At 39.4% G+C, this 18,051-nt stretch overlaps 1 protein-coding gene across 1 annotated transcript; it reads right to left on the bottom strand.

Annotated features, from left to right (window-relative positions):
- Nucleotides 1-1,255: 1,255 nt before the first annotated feature.
- LOC122768068 (sodium- and chloride-dependent GABA transporter 2-like) lies at nucleotides 1,256-15,146 on the bottom strand. Its single transcript, XM_044023762.1, has 15 exons — nucleotides 14,962-15,146; nucleotides 11,440-11,618; nucleotides 10,948-11,082; nucleotides 10,601-10,741; nucleotides 8,942-9,029; nucleotides 8,718-8,850; nucleotides 7,950-8,084; nucleotides 6,434-6,537; nucleotides 6,209-6,333; nucleotides 5,989-6,101; nucleotides 5,144-5,281; nucleotides 4,943-5,045; nucleotides 4,762-4,862; nucleotides 2,694-2,864; nucleotides 1,256-2,468 (listed from the first exon to the last, which is right to left on the bottom strand). Exons 1-15 carry the CDS (start codon nucleotides 14,970-14,972, stop codon nucleotides 2,358-2,360), a joined length of 1,788 nt encoding a protein of 595 aa, XP_043879697.1. The 5' UTR covers nucleotides 14,973-15,146; the 3' UTR covers nucleotides 1,256-2,357.
- Between the last annotated feature and the right edge of the window lie 2,905 nt (nucleotides 15,147-18,051).

The following is an 18,051-nucleotide window of genomic DNA, read 5'->3' as shown; positions in this document are numbered from 1 at the left end:
ACATACAACTCTTTTAATTTTTAAATCTTTTATTTCCTTTTTTTAAATGTAATTTTTACACATTATCCATAAGAATCAGAAACTGTTATATATATGGCATGAACTTCAATATAATTGCAACATAAGACTCTTCTAACACTGTTCGGATACATAACCTAAACTCTATTTTGCAGATGACTTTCCACTCTGGAGATGAACTTACATCATTTGACCACATGGGGGAAGCAGAATCAAGCTGTGAGTGCAACACCAGATGATGTTATTCATGATTTAGAATTACACAAATTTAACTGGGCTATATTGGTCAGTCAAATATGTTGACACTACATTTGAATCAACATGTCTTGTATTTTGTCTATAGTTAACTATTTAAAGAAATGATTGTAACATAATTCTCCAAAAGTCCTTGTGGAGACACAACACTATGGTGTTTTGGGGTTGACCTCGTCTGACCCTCTGTACTAACACAAACCAACTCAATGGCTAATCAAAACAAGCCAAATGAGTGAGCCACTCATGAATACAATGCATTACTGATTTTTTTTTTCTAAGACTTCCTTAATCAAACTTTGTCTGTGTAAAAATGACAGCATCGTCTGCATACAGCATATATATACCATAACATTTGGTAAACCATTAACATGTAAAGAAAGCTAAATTGGTACAAGTATGGAGCCTTGGGGTACTCCCAACTTGACAATTGAGGTGGGGAGATTTGATACCGCCGATAGACACACAGTGAGATTTAATCCAAAGGACATGGTTCTGCTGACCTCACCAGAACTGTGTTCAGTACTGCCGCTTACTTCAAAATCGCTTCGTATTCAAAGCTGTATTGTGTCAGATTTAACGGTGGATCCATTCGAACCATTGTCAAATGAGTGCACACAATACTGATTGAGCCAATGAGCTCAGGCAGTATAGCAGTGTTTCCTTTTGTGTTTTGCGTCACCCAGTGACATTCTTCACGTGTCGGTCATGACTGGGTGGAAGATGCACACAGCACAAGTAAAGCAAGATAACTTCATACACTTGTAATATGGCTTAAGACGCTGCTTAAAACAAACTTGGCTGTTCAGTAGGACTTCCCAATCATATTTTAACAACGATATTTCAATATTGGCTTCTCTTAAACTTGTACCACTGACACACGGCGGCTGCTGTTCACCGCACCACGCAGCTCCAAGTTTCCTGGATGCATTTTGGATGAGTAACACACTGTTAAAAGACACAAATTATACAACATGAAACTCACTAAAGGTTTCACCTATTTATTTGTTGACAGTGTATTCACCCCATTTTTCATTATTATTTAACAAAGATTTAAAAACAAAATAAAAAAAAAATCATAAAAACCAGATATGTGTGTTTGTTTGTCTCATCATTGTCGAGGACCCCGAAATGGGGTGAAATTGAAAAAAATGATTATTATTACACAATTTTGATTTGTGACCATGTCATTTCAACATATTTTGAAAACTCTCTTCTGTATGTGTTATACATGTATAATGTATACCTACTGGCACAATCTTCAAGGACATACAGTACTTTATATATATAAAAAAAAATGACAACCAAACTTAATAAATGAGTTTCATGTATAAAACTAGAATTTGACAAGGTTAATGCTGAAAATAATCATTTTAACACTTGTATAAATGTACTCTTTGTCATACAGTCATAATTATACTTGAGTCCACACGTTGACTGTGAAGCCAATGTTACTCTGACTAAAGGAAGAAATGCACTGTACATAATGGATTGTAGGACGATACTAATGTTAGCCAGCCAACATTACTGCCATAATGTTCTATAAGGCACTAGAACAGCATGAGCACATTTGAATGTTTAAATTAATACAGAAAACAACTGGGAATCTCCGTCCATACTTGACAACTGTGAGTTGTTACAACGCGTTACAATGCCATGTTCATTATTTGCTGCGGTCTAAGTAATTCCATTTTTACGTAAGCCTATGCAAACATATCTATTCTGTGCCAAGCAGTGACTATAGACTAACTGCTGATGTTCAGAAGGAGATAAATGAGAACATGTGGAACAAGTTTCTCTGTTTCCCTTGCATAGATTTACAGGTCAGTCTCACGTGGTCCAGTATGGCAATAACATCACATCAGTGCCCACTGAAAAATGTTTGAAATTGGCATCAAGGCGACAAACGCCGTCGGTCGAGAAGGCACGACTCAGTGGTGACTGTTATGGTTTTGCAGGTTGCAGACGGACACTGTTGGGACTGAGAGATGGCAGGTAGAGAGGTTTGTCTTGCTTTTGTCTTGCATTGGGAAGAAGAGGGGAAGACTCTCCTTGTGTGTCAAAAGTGTCATCGGAAGCTGCTCCATTTAGGTCACTATGCTGTCAGGAGACAGGGTCAAGTCGAACTGCTCGGCTGTTTTTTTCTCTAGGTTGGGGATAGGAAGGTCTTCAGCCGGAGTACACAAGATGGAGATCCTCTGAGAAAGAAGAATATTGTTTGTTTAAAAAAAAAAAAAAAATAGATAAATCCATCCATCCATCTAATTTCTACCGCTTTATCCTCCACATATGGGTCGCCAGTCCATCACAGCTGGCCACAAATATCCACTCTCACACTCACTCCCACGGTTAATTTAGAGTGTCCAATTTACCTAATTAGAAAAATACAACCAAAGTGAAATACAGAAACCACACGATCTCACCTGATACAGCGAACCCGGAGTGTTGCTCAGCTTGTACAGCATCCAGATGGGAACCATGAGCGTGGAGGAGAGAGTGAACCACCAGCCGAGAGCGTAACCCCACCACGGGTACTCAATCGTGTTGTTGAACTTCAAGGGAGTGTATTTGATTAAGGAGAAAATAAATGTTCCCTGAAAAATAATCGTGAGGGAAAAAGCTGTTCAGATTGGCAGTATGTAAAAAAAAAGTAACAAAAACAAAATAAAAGATAATAAAACGATTTCATTTTGACATGTATTAACTTATCACCCATTAAAAAAATGATCCCTGTGTCCTCCAGTGTTTATGAAAATATCAGCAAATGTGAGCTTCTTGTATACACAGTAAACAGTTTTAAGCCAGCACTACTTGACTAGTTTAATCCTTTTAAACCTTTAAAGAGAAGCTTAACAGTTGTTTGTGATGTTAGGGATTATTGATAAATAATAACTGTTATGCAATATGTAAATTAGCTCAATACTGCAATGCAGAAACAATGCATTTTTTTATGTTTTAAAAAAATGGCTACATCATTTGTTTGTGTAGCCATCAGCTAAATATTAAAGATACACAATGATGATATTCCTCTTAAACCCTTGAACACAGAGCATTTTGGCTGTTTATTTTCCCATTACTATGTTTGAATATACAGTATATACAGAGGCTACAAGGATGTGCAATATAGAGTGCCTATATTGCAGTAAATATGTCACAGTTCAAAGTTTACTTGGGTTGTTTTTTATGAACAAAAATAAAATAAAAATGGTGTAATTTGTTGCTTCTTTATATCACTACTCTCTGAATGCATATTTCATGCTTTAAAATAATTCAGCTTCGCCTGAAACCTCCCCCCCCCCAAAAAAAAGATGAATAACTTTCTGGAATAATGGAGAATAAGCTCTAAACTCACTCACATCAAAGTAAAGCCTGTGAACATAATCTCTGCAAAGTTTGACTTTGCTCAAGTGGAGCAGAACAAACTTGTGATTTTAGTGCAAAAATTACAGGCGAGGACTCATTTGTCACATTCTCTGCAATTCGGATTTAAACCATGTATTTAACTGCTTTCTTCACTTTAATATATCTATTAATGTTCAATAAAACAATTTCTGGCATTGTTTCAAAGTTCATGACTTTAAAACACCAGCTGGCTTGATTGAGACTTGTCTCGCTTCTCAGTCCCGTATCTCAGCGAAAGAACAGCCTACATGAATGAACGACATCTCATTGGCTTCCTTAAAGCCAATAGAAGGACGCTGTCGTCTCCGAATTTTGATTGACAGCTTCGTTCGCCAATGAGAGGCAACCGAGCGCGCGGATGTGACGCGGCTGGTTGCTGCCCAAGGATAGGATAATGCTTCTAAAAACGTGATGACGTCACCTAGAGACGCCAGGGAGCGCTTGATTTGAACACAGGGAGTCAGTCTAACCCGGAAGTGTGTTGTTTGCAGTGAAAGATTCATTTTTCACGGAGAAACATCAAAGGTAAGCGCGATTTTACAGTTGTTGTTCGGCGAACGACTCTCTGTTGTCTGTATTCTCTGGCGTGTATCTCTGTAATGCTTTGTCCTAAACTGCTTTGGCATACACCATTGTAAAGGGCAGAGGCCATAGGGTGTGTGTGTGTGTGTGTGTGTGTGGGGGACAAGATGGCTGAGTGTCAGCTCCAGAAATGCGCGAAATACGCAATAACTTTTTGACGCATCAGTATTTACGAAGTTTGACATGTACTTATTCATTTAGGTGTTATTTGAGCTGTGTTGTCACATTTTAAAGAGGTTTTTACAGCTTTGTAGACCAGATTTTTTTTGAAAATTTTGAATAAAAGTTTTCAATTTTTTTTTTTTCAAAAATCACTTTTTCGTGATCCTTAACAAAAATAAGTTGCGTAAACTCCGTCATAGTCATAGGATAAGAGGATAAGGAGTTGTGTATTATTTCCACTGCACATTTACCATGAGTGCACCTGTGGCACTGTTGTAAGGTTAACTAAACTGAGCACCTGACTGATATACCGAGAAATATACATTCTCTATTACTGTAACTCACCAAGCAGACAATTGGTGTGGCATATTTTAAGCAGTACTTAATCAGGGGTAAAGGCTTGTAGCCAATCATGTCTTCTATGTTGTCATAAAACCGGTCTGCACCTGTAAGCAGATGTAAAAACAAAGGTGAGGTAAATCAGGTTTGCTGTAAAGATGTGCACATTGTGCGTTTGTCAACTCACCATACACCCATCCAATACTGACTGACTGTAGTATGGCAAAGAGAAGCAGAGTCATGCCGCTGCAGGCGTAGTAGTCGAATAGCTGAAAGATGTAAAGCCCCCCCTGTTGGACAGGAGATAAGTTACCCATCTGTTGTAACTCGCCTCAGTATAAGAACATATAGTTATAATAAATGATGTGACATTTAATTCTGATCATACTTCCGTAACCATCACAAGGCCAATGAAGAAACTGACGACGCTGATAGCAAGCAGAAGAAGTTTGCGTCTATGACCGACATGGAAGAAGCCGGGATTCATGTCAGAGATTGCTGTTGCAAGCGCTTCCAGACCTACAAACTGAAACACAGATCTCAAAGTTACAACTGCACCTTCACTTCACAGGTTACTGTGATTATGTAACGACTACATAGACATTCGATTAAAATACATGAACGAATCAGAGGAAACATTAGCCACACGACAGGAAGTGCAGGTGAAATATTCAATGTTTTCGCAGGATACTCCTTTCAAAATTGTCTTCATTTGAACCTGATTCTACTTTCCAAAATCAAAATATCCCTTGCATGTAACATGTGGTTCTCTATTCTAATTGTATTCATTCCTGAAAACCAATGGGAAACAATCAAATCAATCATACACGTTTTGTCTCTACAGAGACATTATCTGTGGTGTGAAGTTTTGGTCAAACAGAAAGATGAATATTGCACCTGCCCTAAAACACATGAGGAGGAAAATGTTATTTCTTATTATTGCAATTTTATCTCTATAGAATTAGGATTTTGTTTTATTTCATTAGGGCCCGAGCATAAATGGCACAAATTTGTGCAAGAAACCTATTTTTATCCTTCAGATTATGATCATAGCCGTTGCTTTTTGTTTTACTAAACTTGTCAAGTGAACCATGGTACTAAATTTGTAGAAATTGAGACAGACAACCTGTAGCTGGCTTGACAAAAGTGTATTATTCTTTATTGACAGTGTATTCAATAGAGAAAGAAATGTATTGTTGCCATTAGTTTCACTGCTAAACACTATAAATGTACCTCACTGTCCAGCCCCAGGAGGATGATCATGACGAAAAAAAAGATTGCCCAGAGCTGAGGAAGAGGCATCATGGCAACTGCTCGAGGGTAGGCAATGAATGCTAAACCAGGACCTGCCGTCAAAAGAAACAATGGACATCTGGTTATTCACTCTATCTGCTGCTGAGAACAAGGTATTTTACTAATTCCAATCTAGATGCACAATTTCACTTTTAATTACCTGACTCTGCCACTTTTGATATGTGCGTGTTTTGCTCATATGCCATGAATCCAAGTGCAGAGAAGATGGCAAAGCCTGCTACAAAACTTGTCCCGCTGTTCAGAAGGCACAAGTACACACAATCTCTAAAAGAAACAAGAAACAAACAAACAAAAAACATTCTTTAATGTGTACATACACATATATGTTTCTTAAGTGAGTGTCGGGGTGTTACATCAAACTTACTTGTAGCAGTTATTGTCGTATCTATTATAACTGCCAAGAGCGGTTAGACATCCAATGCAAATAGCGTAGGAATAAAATATCTGCGTGCCAGCATCCATCCACACCTACAAGACAGAAACAGTTTATGTCCACGCACAATTAGAGTTGAATTATTAACTAGAACACAATTACCTCATGAACACTTTTGCTAATGACTTTCATTATTGTCAACTCCATCCAAACAGCCACCTGTACTGTAAATGAATGCTGACACTGTCAAACAGTGTGAATAGATTCACAAGTTTGCCTGTTTGGTCCGCACCAGAGTTCGGATGAGCCCAAACAAAGCGGACCAAACAGCTCTGGTGTGAAATCGCCCAAAGTGTGAAGTCTGCTCTTGTGTGGCTGTTGGCCCTTTTAGGGAGTTCATGACAGCATTGTAGGTGGATGATAGTTGGTGTAGAACAGTTTGAGAAACCATGGTTTATGTAATAACATGTATTACATGCTAAATAATAACAACAAGCATGGTCTACGATCCTAAATGATTCAGTATTACAATTACATAAATCTAAGGTGGTGTCTGTCAGACACAAAACAGTAGCCTCTGGTTAGAAGCGACAAGCAAATTAAAAAGTGATAAAACCTGTAAAGATTATCATGACGTAATTGCTTTCATAGAACGTCTCGTTAATCTCACTAAGGAAGTGCATTGAAGGCACTGAACAACTTGTATCAGTGCTATTCCACAGTCACACGGACAGAGAGAAGGAGACCTCGTTGTGTTTCAAAATCTACCATTTATGAACATGTCAGCAAATTATGTCATAAATCATAACGGGGCATTCAAACGTGGGCCTCTTGTGAACACAGTATACTCCATCCCATTTTAAGGCAGCACTACTTGACTAGTTTAATCCCTTAACCTTAAGCAAGTAGCTTGACATTAGGGATTATCAATACATAAATAAATAAAGGCTTCACAAAACAAACATCTAAAGTGAAAGAAATATCACTAACTGTTTCGCAATATGGACATTAGCTCAATACTGGAACAATGAGCAACACTCATGTGACTCAAGTGATGTGTCTCTCTCCATTTCCTGTTCTAAATTCAACATTAGGGATTTTTCATTTATCCTTTTTGAATTTAATTCCCTGTGGCATTTTTATTAATCCTTTAACATTGAGTGTATCGCAGACGACACGTTTGTATGCTATTGGAAAAATTCCAATGGTTTCTGAAAGCTGAGAAGTTGCACGTCAAATTCAACGTGTGGTTACTACAATAATTTCAAGGAAAATTATGGAAAAATGGGCACAAGCACAGTGATGCTGTGTTATACTCCTAGGCTTTTCAGTGTAGGTCTGGGATAGGCGCTCAGATGTCAGCAACCTTAGGATCTTTATTGTGTTAAGATCCCTTTAAGCTATACTCTACGCTCTAACCCTTTAACCGGAGAGCTGGTCAGGTCACCAATTCTTACACACTGGACCTTTACTGCACTCATCTGTTGTGATAGATGTTCATAAATACCTGTGGATCTGTGAGGCGGGATGGATCTGGGTAGAGGTAGAACTTGATCCCATCTATGGCCCCAGGCAACGTGACTCCACGAATAAGCAGTGCCACCATCATCACGTATGGAAATGTCGCAGTGAAGTAGACAACCTGCGGAGGAACGACACCACATGTGAATATGTGGTTGTGTTATCAGGATATGGTCAATGCAATCTGTCACTCCCATGTGAATCAGCTGTGGAATACATACACGAATAATACATATCATGTTATTAAGCAAAACCATATACATAAAAAGTGGATGTAGTCTTCGTGTTTGCTTGTACCAACTAGGAAGTCTGAGTTTATTGAACAGCCACCAGAGGGCGCCTCACTCTTGAACGGATGTCTGTAGGACACTTGATTTATAATGTCAGTAAACATTTTTCTGAGAAGTCAGTGGTCTCATTAGTTAGTCTTAGGTCTTCTTCAGTAACACATGATGTCAATATAGCACATTATGTTCCCTTTTAGATGAAAAGTGACAAATTGGCGGACACTAGTGTGAGTAACAGCTGGTATCGTTCATTAGGCGCCTGGTTTCAGGTGACATCTATGAATTTCTGGTTCCAGAACCTCAATGTGGCACTTTCCTAATCATCATGCTGAGCTTTAAAAGTTATACCTTACTTTTATTCATGTTCTCAATCTGGGATTACATTGTAGCGACAGAGGTGTTGTGATATGATCTTTTAACAGTTCTTTGAGATGTTGCATACACCAATCAAAAAAGGGTCTTCATACCTTTCCGGTAGACTTCACTCCTTTCCACACGCAAAAGTAACAGATAACCCAGGACAGCAGAAGACACAAGGCCAACTCCCACCGTATACTGCCTAACTCATCGACACTTCCCGTGATATTCAAAACTCTTCTCCTGCAGAGTACATTTTCAGTGGTTAGTTCTTACATGAATCTAACACACACACACACAATATAGGTTTTGGTTTTCAACTTTTCAAACTCACTCCCAAAACTCTCTCACTGGTGATGTTGCATTTTCAGGCACAGTCACATTGTGAAGACCAGTATCTCTACCAAACTCCATACAGGTCTCTGTTGCAATGAAATGGGATATTTTAAATAATACATTCAAGTACACAATATAAACACACCTAACTATTTATATATGTATATATATATATATATATGTGTGTGTGTATATATATATATATGTGTGTGTATATATATATATATATATATATATATATATATACACATATATATATATATGTGTATATATATATATATACATACATATATATAGTTAGTCATAGTTAGATTAGCATACATAGATTAGCATACATACACACACACATATACATATGTATATATATGTATATATATATATATATACATATATATATATTTATGTGTGTGTGTGTGTGTGTGTGTGTGTGTATGCTAATCTAACTATGACTTTCACTCACAGACATGCAAGTGCGAACGTGTGGTGTGGAAATGGGTGTTTGGCCCTGTCATGGACAGATGATCTGTCCAGGGTGTACACAACCTTCTGCCAAATGCCAGCTGGGTTTGGCTCAAGCCCCCCTCATGACCATGGATCTCATGATATGACTTATTTGTGCCAGATACAAGTACTGATGCCACCATACTGTATACTTGAGTATCTACAGATGTGGTTATGTAAGTCCATTAGTGTCATTTCACATATTTTTTTTACACAAGTATACTAAGCTATTAATAACACATCTGTGCTGATGCAATTACTGCATGGTAATAACCAGCTATTCAATAAAATTAAGAAATTTAAAATAAAATAAAATAATTTATATCATTATATTACAGCTGATATGATCACTGCAGCATGACAAACGTGTTGCCCTCACTCGCGCTATGATTACATGATGTTCGTGGTGCATGTCTCCCTGAATAGGCTGTGCTTGGTGAAAGCATTCATGTGATATTAAGGGTTTATGTTTTTCTTTTGTTTATCTGTATTGTATCTTATTGGCTCACCCCTAAACTCACAATCCTCAAAGGATAAGGGATCGAATAGGAACGAGTTAATTGATGGCAATAATAAATTAAGTAGAACTGGACTTTGCACCTCAGATCTAAAAACACAGCCGCTCAAATCAAAGGATTAAAACAGTCCATCACATGACCACTGAATGTAATTTGATCAGCCAATTTTATGATGATTGTCCTATTGGCTCTGTTGATGTGTGCTGACAGAATACTGTTCTGTTTTCTTGTGCATGCAGTCAGACTTTACACTTCCTCTTTCACACTAATTTTTTTATTTTAAAGCTGGGTGAAGCTGCTAAAGGCAAATAACACCATTCCCATTGCAAGTGATTGTCCTGTGGTCTTTTTTTTCCCCCCATCCCTACATCAACTGTGTGAGTTGTGGCACCGTGGACGTAATATCACTAGAAAAAGTGAGCATGCTTGCACTTGTCTTACATTCCCACTGACGCTGATTGGAGATAGAAACTCAGGCTTTGCAACGTTTGGTTTTACTTACTTTTAATTTTAGTTTAATTTACTCCCTGGGAGTAAATTTAATTTACTCCCTGGGAGTAAATTAAATGTAAATTAAATTCCCACTGGTGGAAAAACTGAGGATTTAACAGGTTTTTGGTAGCAGTGCGTACACATACCTGTGTTCCAGTAGTTTCTGCAACTTGCCCAGGGAAGTTCAGAATTAAAGGCGGAGAAGAGGTAAAAGAAAGCCCAGGCCAGTATGATGATGTAATAGATACTGGAGTACAAAACAACTATCTGACTGCCATATCCTATCCCTGAAGAACAAACAAACAAACAAACAAACAAACAAGTCTTTCAATAACAACAGCACCTGAGTGATGCAGATTGTGTCAGATTATTTGGAAACCATAAAAGTTACTTAGTGTAGTTACTTAAATAATAATCATGTAATAAAACACGCTGTATTTAAGTAGTAGTCTTAAACAGACCTATTGTTTTTAACATACATTTTAATGTTTACCTTCAAACAGGGGGCAAATTTTCCTCCAGCAGGTGATACCTCCTTGTTTGGTGTATTGGCCAAGAGACGTCTCCAGCAGAAACAGGGGGATGCCACAGGTAAAAAAGAAGAGTATATAAGGGATGAAGAACACGCCTATGGAAATGGACAAACACATGTGTTGTTTGTAGGTTGAACACTTTTAGCATCAGTCACACCACACAAGAGGGTTTCCAGTTTCTGTTTTAAATTCTTCTTGTGAACCAAGGACCCGTGCCTCTTGATGTAGAAATCAGAGACTGCAGTTTGGCAATTCAAATTGAGTCGTATTCTCTCTGCCAGTCAGTTGGAGAAAAAAATCATAAGAAATTAGACATTTATTCTTTAATTCCCTCAGACCATGGGCTTTTAACCCATTCCAATTCTGGTTTCTGACTAGATTGTGTCGTGTCCACTATTATGCTGGTTTGGGTCAGCACAACTCTCCAAGCTACACCCGTAGCGCTCACTCACCTCCACCATTTTTGTAGCACAGATAAGGAAACCTCCACACGTTTCCCAGGCCAATGATTTGTCCTGCAACGGCCAAGAGAAATTCGATTTTGCTGGACCACTGTCCTCGACTCAGGGTGCCCGGATGGGCCGTGTCCACCTTAAACGGGACCATTGGACCTTGGGTCTTATCCATCTCACTGCAACGAGAGAAAGATTAACAGGACGACAGGTTATTGTTTAGAGTTTAAGCACAGAAGACTTTTTAACTTTCTTCCAAGAGACTTCTCCAGGTCACTTTGCCGAAGCAAACTGTACATTCTTTGTATTTTCGGATATCTATCGAGTCCCATTTTGGACAATTCCAGCTGTCTTGTTTCATGAGGTCAGCAGGTCATTGCTGCCTCGCACAAGCTTGTCATTCTTTCTCCAGTGTTGCTCTTGTTCTGCAGCACAACGTGGGAGTGGAGAAACTGGACTGGAACATATGTGTCACTATATTACTGAAAAGAAACAATCAAACTGAAAGTATCTTGGTGATCATCGAGTAGAGGGACCTACTAGAGAAGCTGTTTCTTTTGCAGCAAGAAGACCCGTGTTCACCAACTTGGTCAGAACAAGAGCAAAGTTTCTGCATGGAGTTGGCATGTTCTCTCACATGTTAGTTCATGCCCCGTACCTTCTGCCGGGAGGAGTTTCGAAAATTCATCAGCACATTTATTACTTCATCACAGCAGACTTGTCGAGAAGAAACATGCACTAACTCTTTTATAATTTAACTCGTTTTAATATTTTGGCTGTTTTGGCTTGAGCAGCTGTTTGCATGTTCTCCCCATGTGTGCGTGGGTTCTCTCCGGGTCCAAAAGCATGCAGATTTTGGGGTCTCGATGTGGCCCTGTGATACACTGGCGACCCCTTTTGACCCTCATGTGGAGGATAAAGCGGTAGAAGATGAATGGATGATTGACATGAAAGTATCACTGATACATTTCTCGTCTATAAGCATGTGGTAGAAACGGCATGAAACAATTTTGTTGTACTTTTTGTGCAATGACAATAAAGACTCTGAGTCACTCTGTTCCTATAGCTTCTGCTTCTGAGTCACTCTGTACCTATAGCTTCTGCTTTGCACATTGTCAAATACAGTACTGTTCAAAAGGCTTACCTTTGACAAAGCCAAAGGTCTTACCTACCTATCTCAGAGTCAAAGTCAGTGTTGATGATTATGTCAATATTGTACGACTTCACGGCGAAGTACCTAAACTGTTCTTTCACGTGTCAGTTCGTGCCCTGGATGAGTTTTGGAAATTCACCAGCATATTTATTCCTTGGTCACTGTGGACTTTACTTCTTGTGTTGTTGATTTTTCCTCTCTAGAAATTCTATTTTTTGGCAGAAGAGAGGTGACTGATGTCATTCGAGGTCGGAGGCATTTCAGGAATTCCTTGGAGGCATTTGAGAGAGATTTAAACTGACTATGGCTGTTGATGGAGGCCTCCGTTCTCGAGAGAAACGCCTCCCTGTGGTGTTTGGCATCTAGTCAGGGAATTAGCCGGGAACACTCTGAACCACAGCTGTATATAGTTGTGCTTATTCGTTCAGATTATCTTCGGCCTGATCTCCTAAAAGGACATCACCTATTTGGACAGAACTGTGCAATAGAGATGTGAGGTTAGACACAGTTTAAATGCATCTTATTCATCACATATTAACAGACATGGGTTAAAATTATGATATGTAATTGGCTGTAAAGTTAGTTGATTGGTGGTTTTTAAATAAACAAGTTTGTTCTGTTGGAATGACCGTATGGAAAACAAATCGGGCGATAGGCGGGGTACACCCTGGACAGTTCGCCAGTCCATCGCAGGGCCACACACAACTAGAGACAAACAACCATTCACTCTCACGGTCAATTTAGAGTGTCCAATTTACCTAATCCCCACAATGCATGTTTTTGGACTGTGGGAGGAAGCCGGAGAACCCGGAGAGAACCCACGCACACACGGGGAGAACATGCAAACTCAATGCAGAAAGGCCCTTGTTCCAACCGGGGCTCGAACCTGGGTCTTCTTGCTGCAAGGCGAGAGTGCTAACCACTACACCACCGTGTGGCCAAAACAAAACTTTGCTGCATCTAATTAGAAAAAGCTTATTTGGGATCCAGAGCTGTAGTGATTGCTCCACTATTGTGATAGCAGCAAAGAGGACGTCGGGTGATGCTCTATAATGAGGAAAAAGTCTCATCACATATATGGAATGCGGATTGATTGGATTCCTGCATTCTGGTGTCAGAATGTGTATGTCATAACTGAAGCTGCTGGTTTGACTCCTGTTCAAACTTTGATGTTTTGTGTTTTGCGTCCTGTATCACTGCTGGTTTTTTTCCACAGTGACTGGCTCTCTGCAGATGTTGGATGTCAAATTATAACTTTCTATCATTGTTAGAGATATTACACAACCTGACTCAGTCTATCCAACAATGTTATATAATACAAGTTTACAACCACACTTGCAGGATTGTCACTCTGCTGTCACATCCAATGCTATAGCAATTATAAAAACATTTCAGCTGAAACTGACGCGAATGTCACGTTTTAAAAGTGTCCCTGGTCACAAATCAAACCAAATGTGGCACTTAAGATAAAAAAGGTGAATGGGGCCAGTCAAGTGAGAGAAACACATAAAACAATTTTATCAATCTAGACCAAAGGGGACAAGGACCAGGTGACTGCCACATACACAGTTACCCTTCCACCGCCACTATCCAGCTTTTACAATAACATTGGAAAATATTGTGTCTGGTTTGTGGCTCGCAGAACTTCTTATTTACACTAACAAATTGTATCCATACCAACTCATTTTGTTTGAACCGCAAAATCCTTGGTGCTGGGAGAAAATTTGGTCAACACCATATTTTGATCTTCAATCCCTGCATGTGACAACACGTTGAAAAGCAACACAAAGCAGTGGATGGAATATTTGTCGGTGTAATCTGCTGCTGGTTTGTGTTTTTTGGCTGCCACTGGTGAATATTTTTTCTCGGATTTAAGATACAGAGAATTAAAATACTTTGGAAATGTATAATTCAGCTATTAAATAAAACAGTACAGGAATGCAATGATTCTCTTTTTAAAACAACTTCTCAGTCACAGTGGAGCTCATTCATTAATGTTTTACAAATAGATCACAGTATATCTCTCTCCCTAATAATGATCTGTTTTTCTTTCTTTATCTGGAGCAACATTTGCACATGAGAAATAAGCACTTGTCTTTGTGCAGCCATAATCACAGATCAGCCAGTGAGTTCACAAGGGAAATAGCTGCAGCACAGACACCATAACCTTTGGCCTACTTACTGTATCACAGCTACAAGCACCAAGTACAAGCAAAAGCGTGGCTGTCTCAAAGCTGCGAGTCTACCCTCCTGTTTCCCATTCAAGATAAACATCACAGGAATGTCACACATTTATAAACAGAGAGCACAGACAAACAAAGAGAAACCCTGCTTGTGACCTTAAGGGAAAAGGCATTGGTAAAGAGTACCTGACAAACATAGCTTCACGTCAGTAGTCTGTGGCTTTTTTCGATTTAGCTCTAGGTGGATTTCATCTGCTGCCTGATCCCAGTCTCTCCAGGACAAGTGTTCTTCCTAGCTCTGACCATGAGGGAGTCCATGAGTGGAGTTTTGAGAAAGCTGGTGTTTGTGTGACAATGAGGGAGAGAGAGAAAGCACGAGAGAAACGGACGGACACAGGAGGGGGGCGGGGGAATTATGCACTTGTGAATGAGCAACTCATGGTAGAGACTTTTTCCAACTGCCACACGGCTCTCAGACGTGAAAGGAGGAGGAGATTTACGCATGGTGAGGGAGAGGTGGGTGGAGAGGAGAGGAGAATACAGAAGAGAGACCGAGGCAAGGAATGGTTGTGAAACACCACGACCAAAGCAATCAGTGTAATAACAACAGCAATAATAATAGCAATACACATCATACACAAAATACACAGTAGTGAACAACTACTAACAATTTTGAATAGTTTTTATAATTGGTGCAATACAATTTGTCTCCTGCTGCTCATCTCATATTGAATCACAGTGGCAGCAGGTTGACCCTCTTAAGACCATAATTACAATCAGGCCGACCAGTAAAATAATAGCATGATAAAATGTAAACAACAAGGACTCCAAATGTTAAGTATTAACATTTTAACATATTAAGTATCTTTTTTACAAAACATAGTATGAACAACCGGAAATTTCCTGAGAAAAATAAACGCAAGTTCAGCAATATTATCATTTACACATGGTATTAAACATGATTAGGTTCTAACCATACTGCAAAATGTTCACACATTCATCCTGTGGGCCAGATTGGACCCTCTGGTGGGCCAGTTCTGGCCTGTGGGCCATATGTTTGACACCCCTGATTTTTCAAGTTTATTACAAAATAGGAACTTTTAAAATTACATAAACAATTTCACATTTACAATTTGAACTTGAACTACTTTACATGTGTACTAAAAATTCTAAACTATTTTCATGTTTCTAATGAAAGTGGTCTTATTTTGCAGTGTTTCTCAATCCTCCTGTGAGGATCCTGGGAATCCACTGCCCTGCATGTTTGAAATGTTTCCCTGCTTCAATCAGCTTGGTGATGAGCTATGACTATTTTGAATTTTCTAGGCATCATACACGTTACGGTAATGAGAAGTACGCATGCCAAATCGATGGTCACAGGAGGGTTAAACAAGGCAGCTGCAATGACAGGCTTGATATTCACACATTATGAATGTTTCAATAAAGTGAAACACATTTTACTTTTTACCCCTAACATGCATTATACAAAGCTATACGGCAGAATAACAATGTAGGTTTAAATCAGTCACGCTGAGCTCTGGGAGTTGCGTTAATTAAACATTTACTGAAGAAAAGCCATCTTGATCTGGTGTTATAAGTAACTAAAGGCCTGTCTCAGAGGGAGGTTGTGTCTCAGCAACTCACGACTCTTCCAACTTAGTGCAGCATTTAACACGCTTGATCACACTAACAATATTTTGTATGGACTGGCTGGCCTGGCTGTTTAAATCATATCTATCTGCTAGAATGTAATGGTTTATTTTTAGTATGGAGTGTTTTAGGGGTCTGTCCCTTGACTGTTTCTCTTTGTACGTCTCCTCTGTCAGTCGTAGCATTATATCATCAGTTGTGAAACTAACTTCTATTGTTACTCTGATGATACACAGATGTACGTGCCTGTAAATTACAAGGATCATTCCCAGATCAAACATGCTGAGTCATGCTTATCTGCAGTAAAAGCCCGGGATGTCTGATAACGTCCTCCTTTTAAATGCTGACAAAACAGATGCTGCGTATTGGTCCAGGTGAACAGAATCACTGGTATGATGAGATAGTTTAACAGCAGGGAACCTTGGTGTTATCTTTGATCCTCAAGCTCGCATTTTTTTCACCTTCGCAGTGGAGGATGTGTAAAACCCTAATTCAAGCATTTCTTACGTCGAGACTTGATTATTGCAAAGTTCCATTGTCTGGTTTTCCCCTGTACGAGCTCCAAAAGTTCAGTTGGTTCAAAAATGCTGCAGCCACTGTAGGATTCTGACTAGAACTAATGGTGTGTTTCCACCGGCTTGACAATGTTGCATTCTACTAGCACAGTACCTGGTACCTGGTACTTTTTTAAGTACCTTCTCTGGTGAGGTTCCAAGTGAGCTGAGGTAATACTATGCGTGATGTTGCTAGACTACCGGCCACTAATCAAGCCGAACAATGGCGTACTGTAGATCAGTTTAAAAGACTATCCTAACTGATTCAAATGATTCAACACCTGCTTTACAAGTCACTTGTTTTGTGTGTGTCGCGAAGTAACAGCAGTTTCATGCAGCTGTGCAGTGATGACTCCGCCCACTCTGAGTAGGTACATAGTGGAGAACCAACCTAAACCTAAACTGTGCCGTGGCGAGCGTCAAGGCGAGCTGGGTCTATGGTGGAAAAAGGGCCATAAGAAATTTGAACACCAGCCTTCACCAGTTTCTCTTCATTGGCTCCCTGTTCATATGAGATCAGATTTTAAGGTGCTTTTGTGGACTTACAAAATTTTAAATGATCTTTGAAATTCTGCTCGATGAATTTTCTTTTTGGCCTGTCCTCTTCCAGACCTCCACCTTCCATAACCTCGGTGTTGTCGTATCTGCTTGACAGCATCTTTGGTTGCTGCACCATTGTGTTTCCATTTCCCTAGGATGGACCTATAACTGTCCATCCTAGTGGGTGTTAGCATCCTAACACCCACAGCCTGGTGTTCTCATCATCTTCATAAATATTAAGTTTGACGTTTTTTGTAATCTGCTGCACATCTGTCCATCTTGGAAGAGGGATCCCTCCTCTGTGGCTCTTCCTGAGGTGTCTCCTATTTCTTTTTCCCTGTGTCCAAGGGTTTTTAGGGACTGTATCCCTTTTCATCTGGTTTCACCTTTCTACTGTAACTTGTCCAATCATCAGCCTCGGCTGTACGTGAGTGCCAGTTTGCAAAGCGTACTAATTGATTATGTTCTCTCAAAACTTCCATGATCTCAAACCACTGTTGTACCCGAGCACAGACTCACAGAGTCATATTCA

Source organism: Solea senegalensis, linkage group LG4 (assembly GCF_019176455.1).
Source record: "Solea senegalensis isolate Sse05_10M linkage group LG4, IFAPA_SoseM_1, whole genome shotgun sequence".
Taxonomy (NCBI): domain Eukaryota; kingdom Metazoa; phylum Chordata; class Actinopteri; order Pleuronectiformes; family Soleidae; genus Solea; species Solea senegalensis.
This window is presented reverse-complemented; position numbering and strand designations above follow the sequence as displayed.

Bases quoted from the DNA above. Each gene is read 5' to 3' on its own strand.
- LOC122768068 (XM_044023762.1), bottom strand. The intron at 6,102-6,208 runs GTAATTAAAAGT...TTTTGACGGCAG, and splicing joins ATCAAAAGTGGCAGAGTCAG to GTCCTGGTTTAGCATTCATT. The intron at 2,865-4,761 runs GTGAGTTACAGT...ATTATTTTTCAG, and splicing joins CCACACCAATTGTCTGCTTG to GGAACATTTATTTTCTCCTT.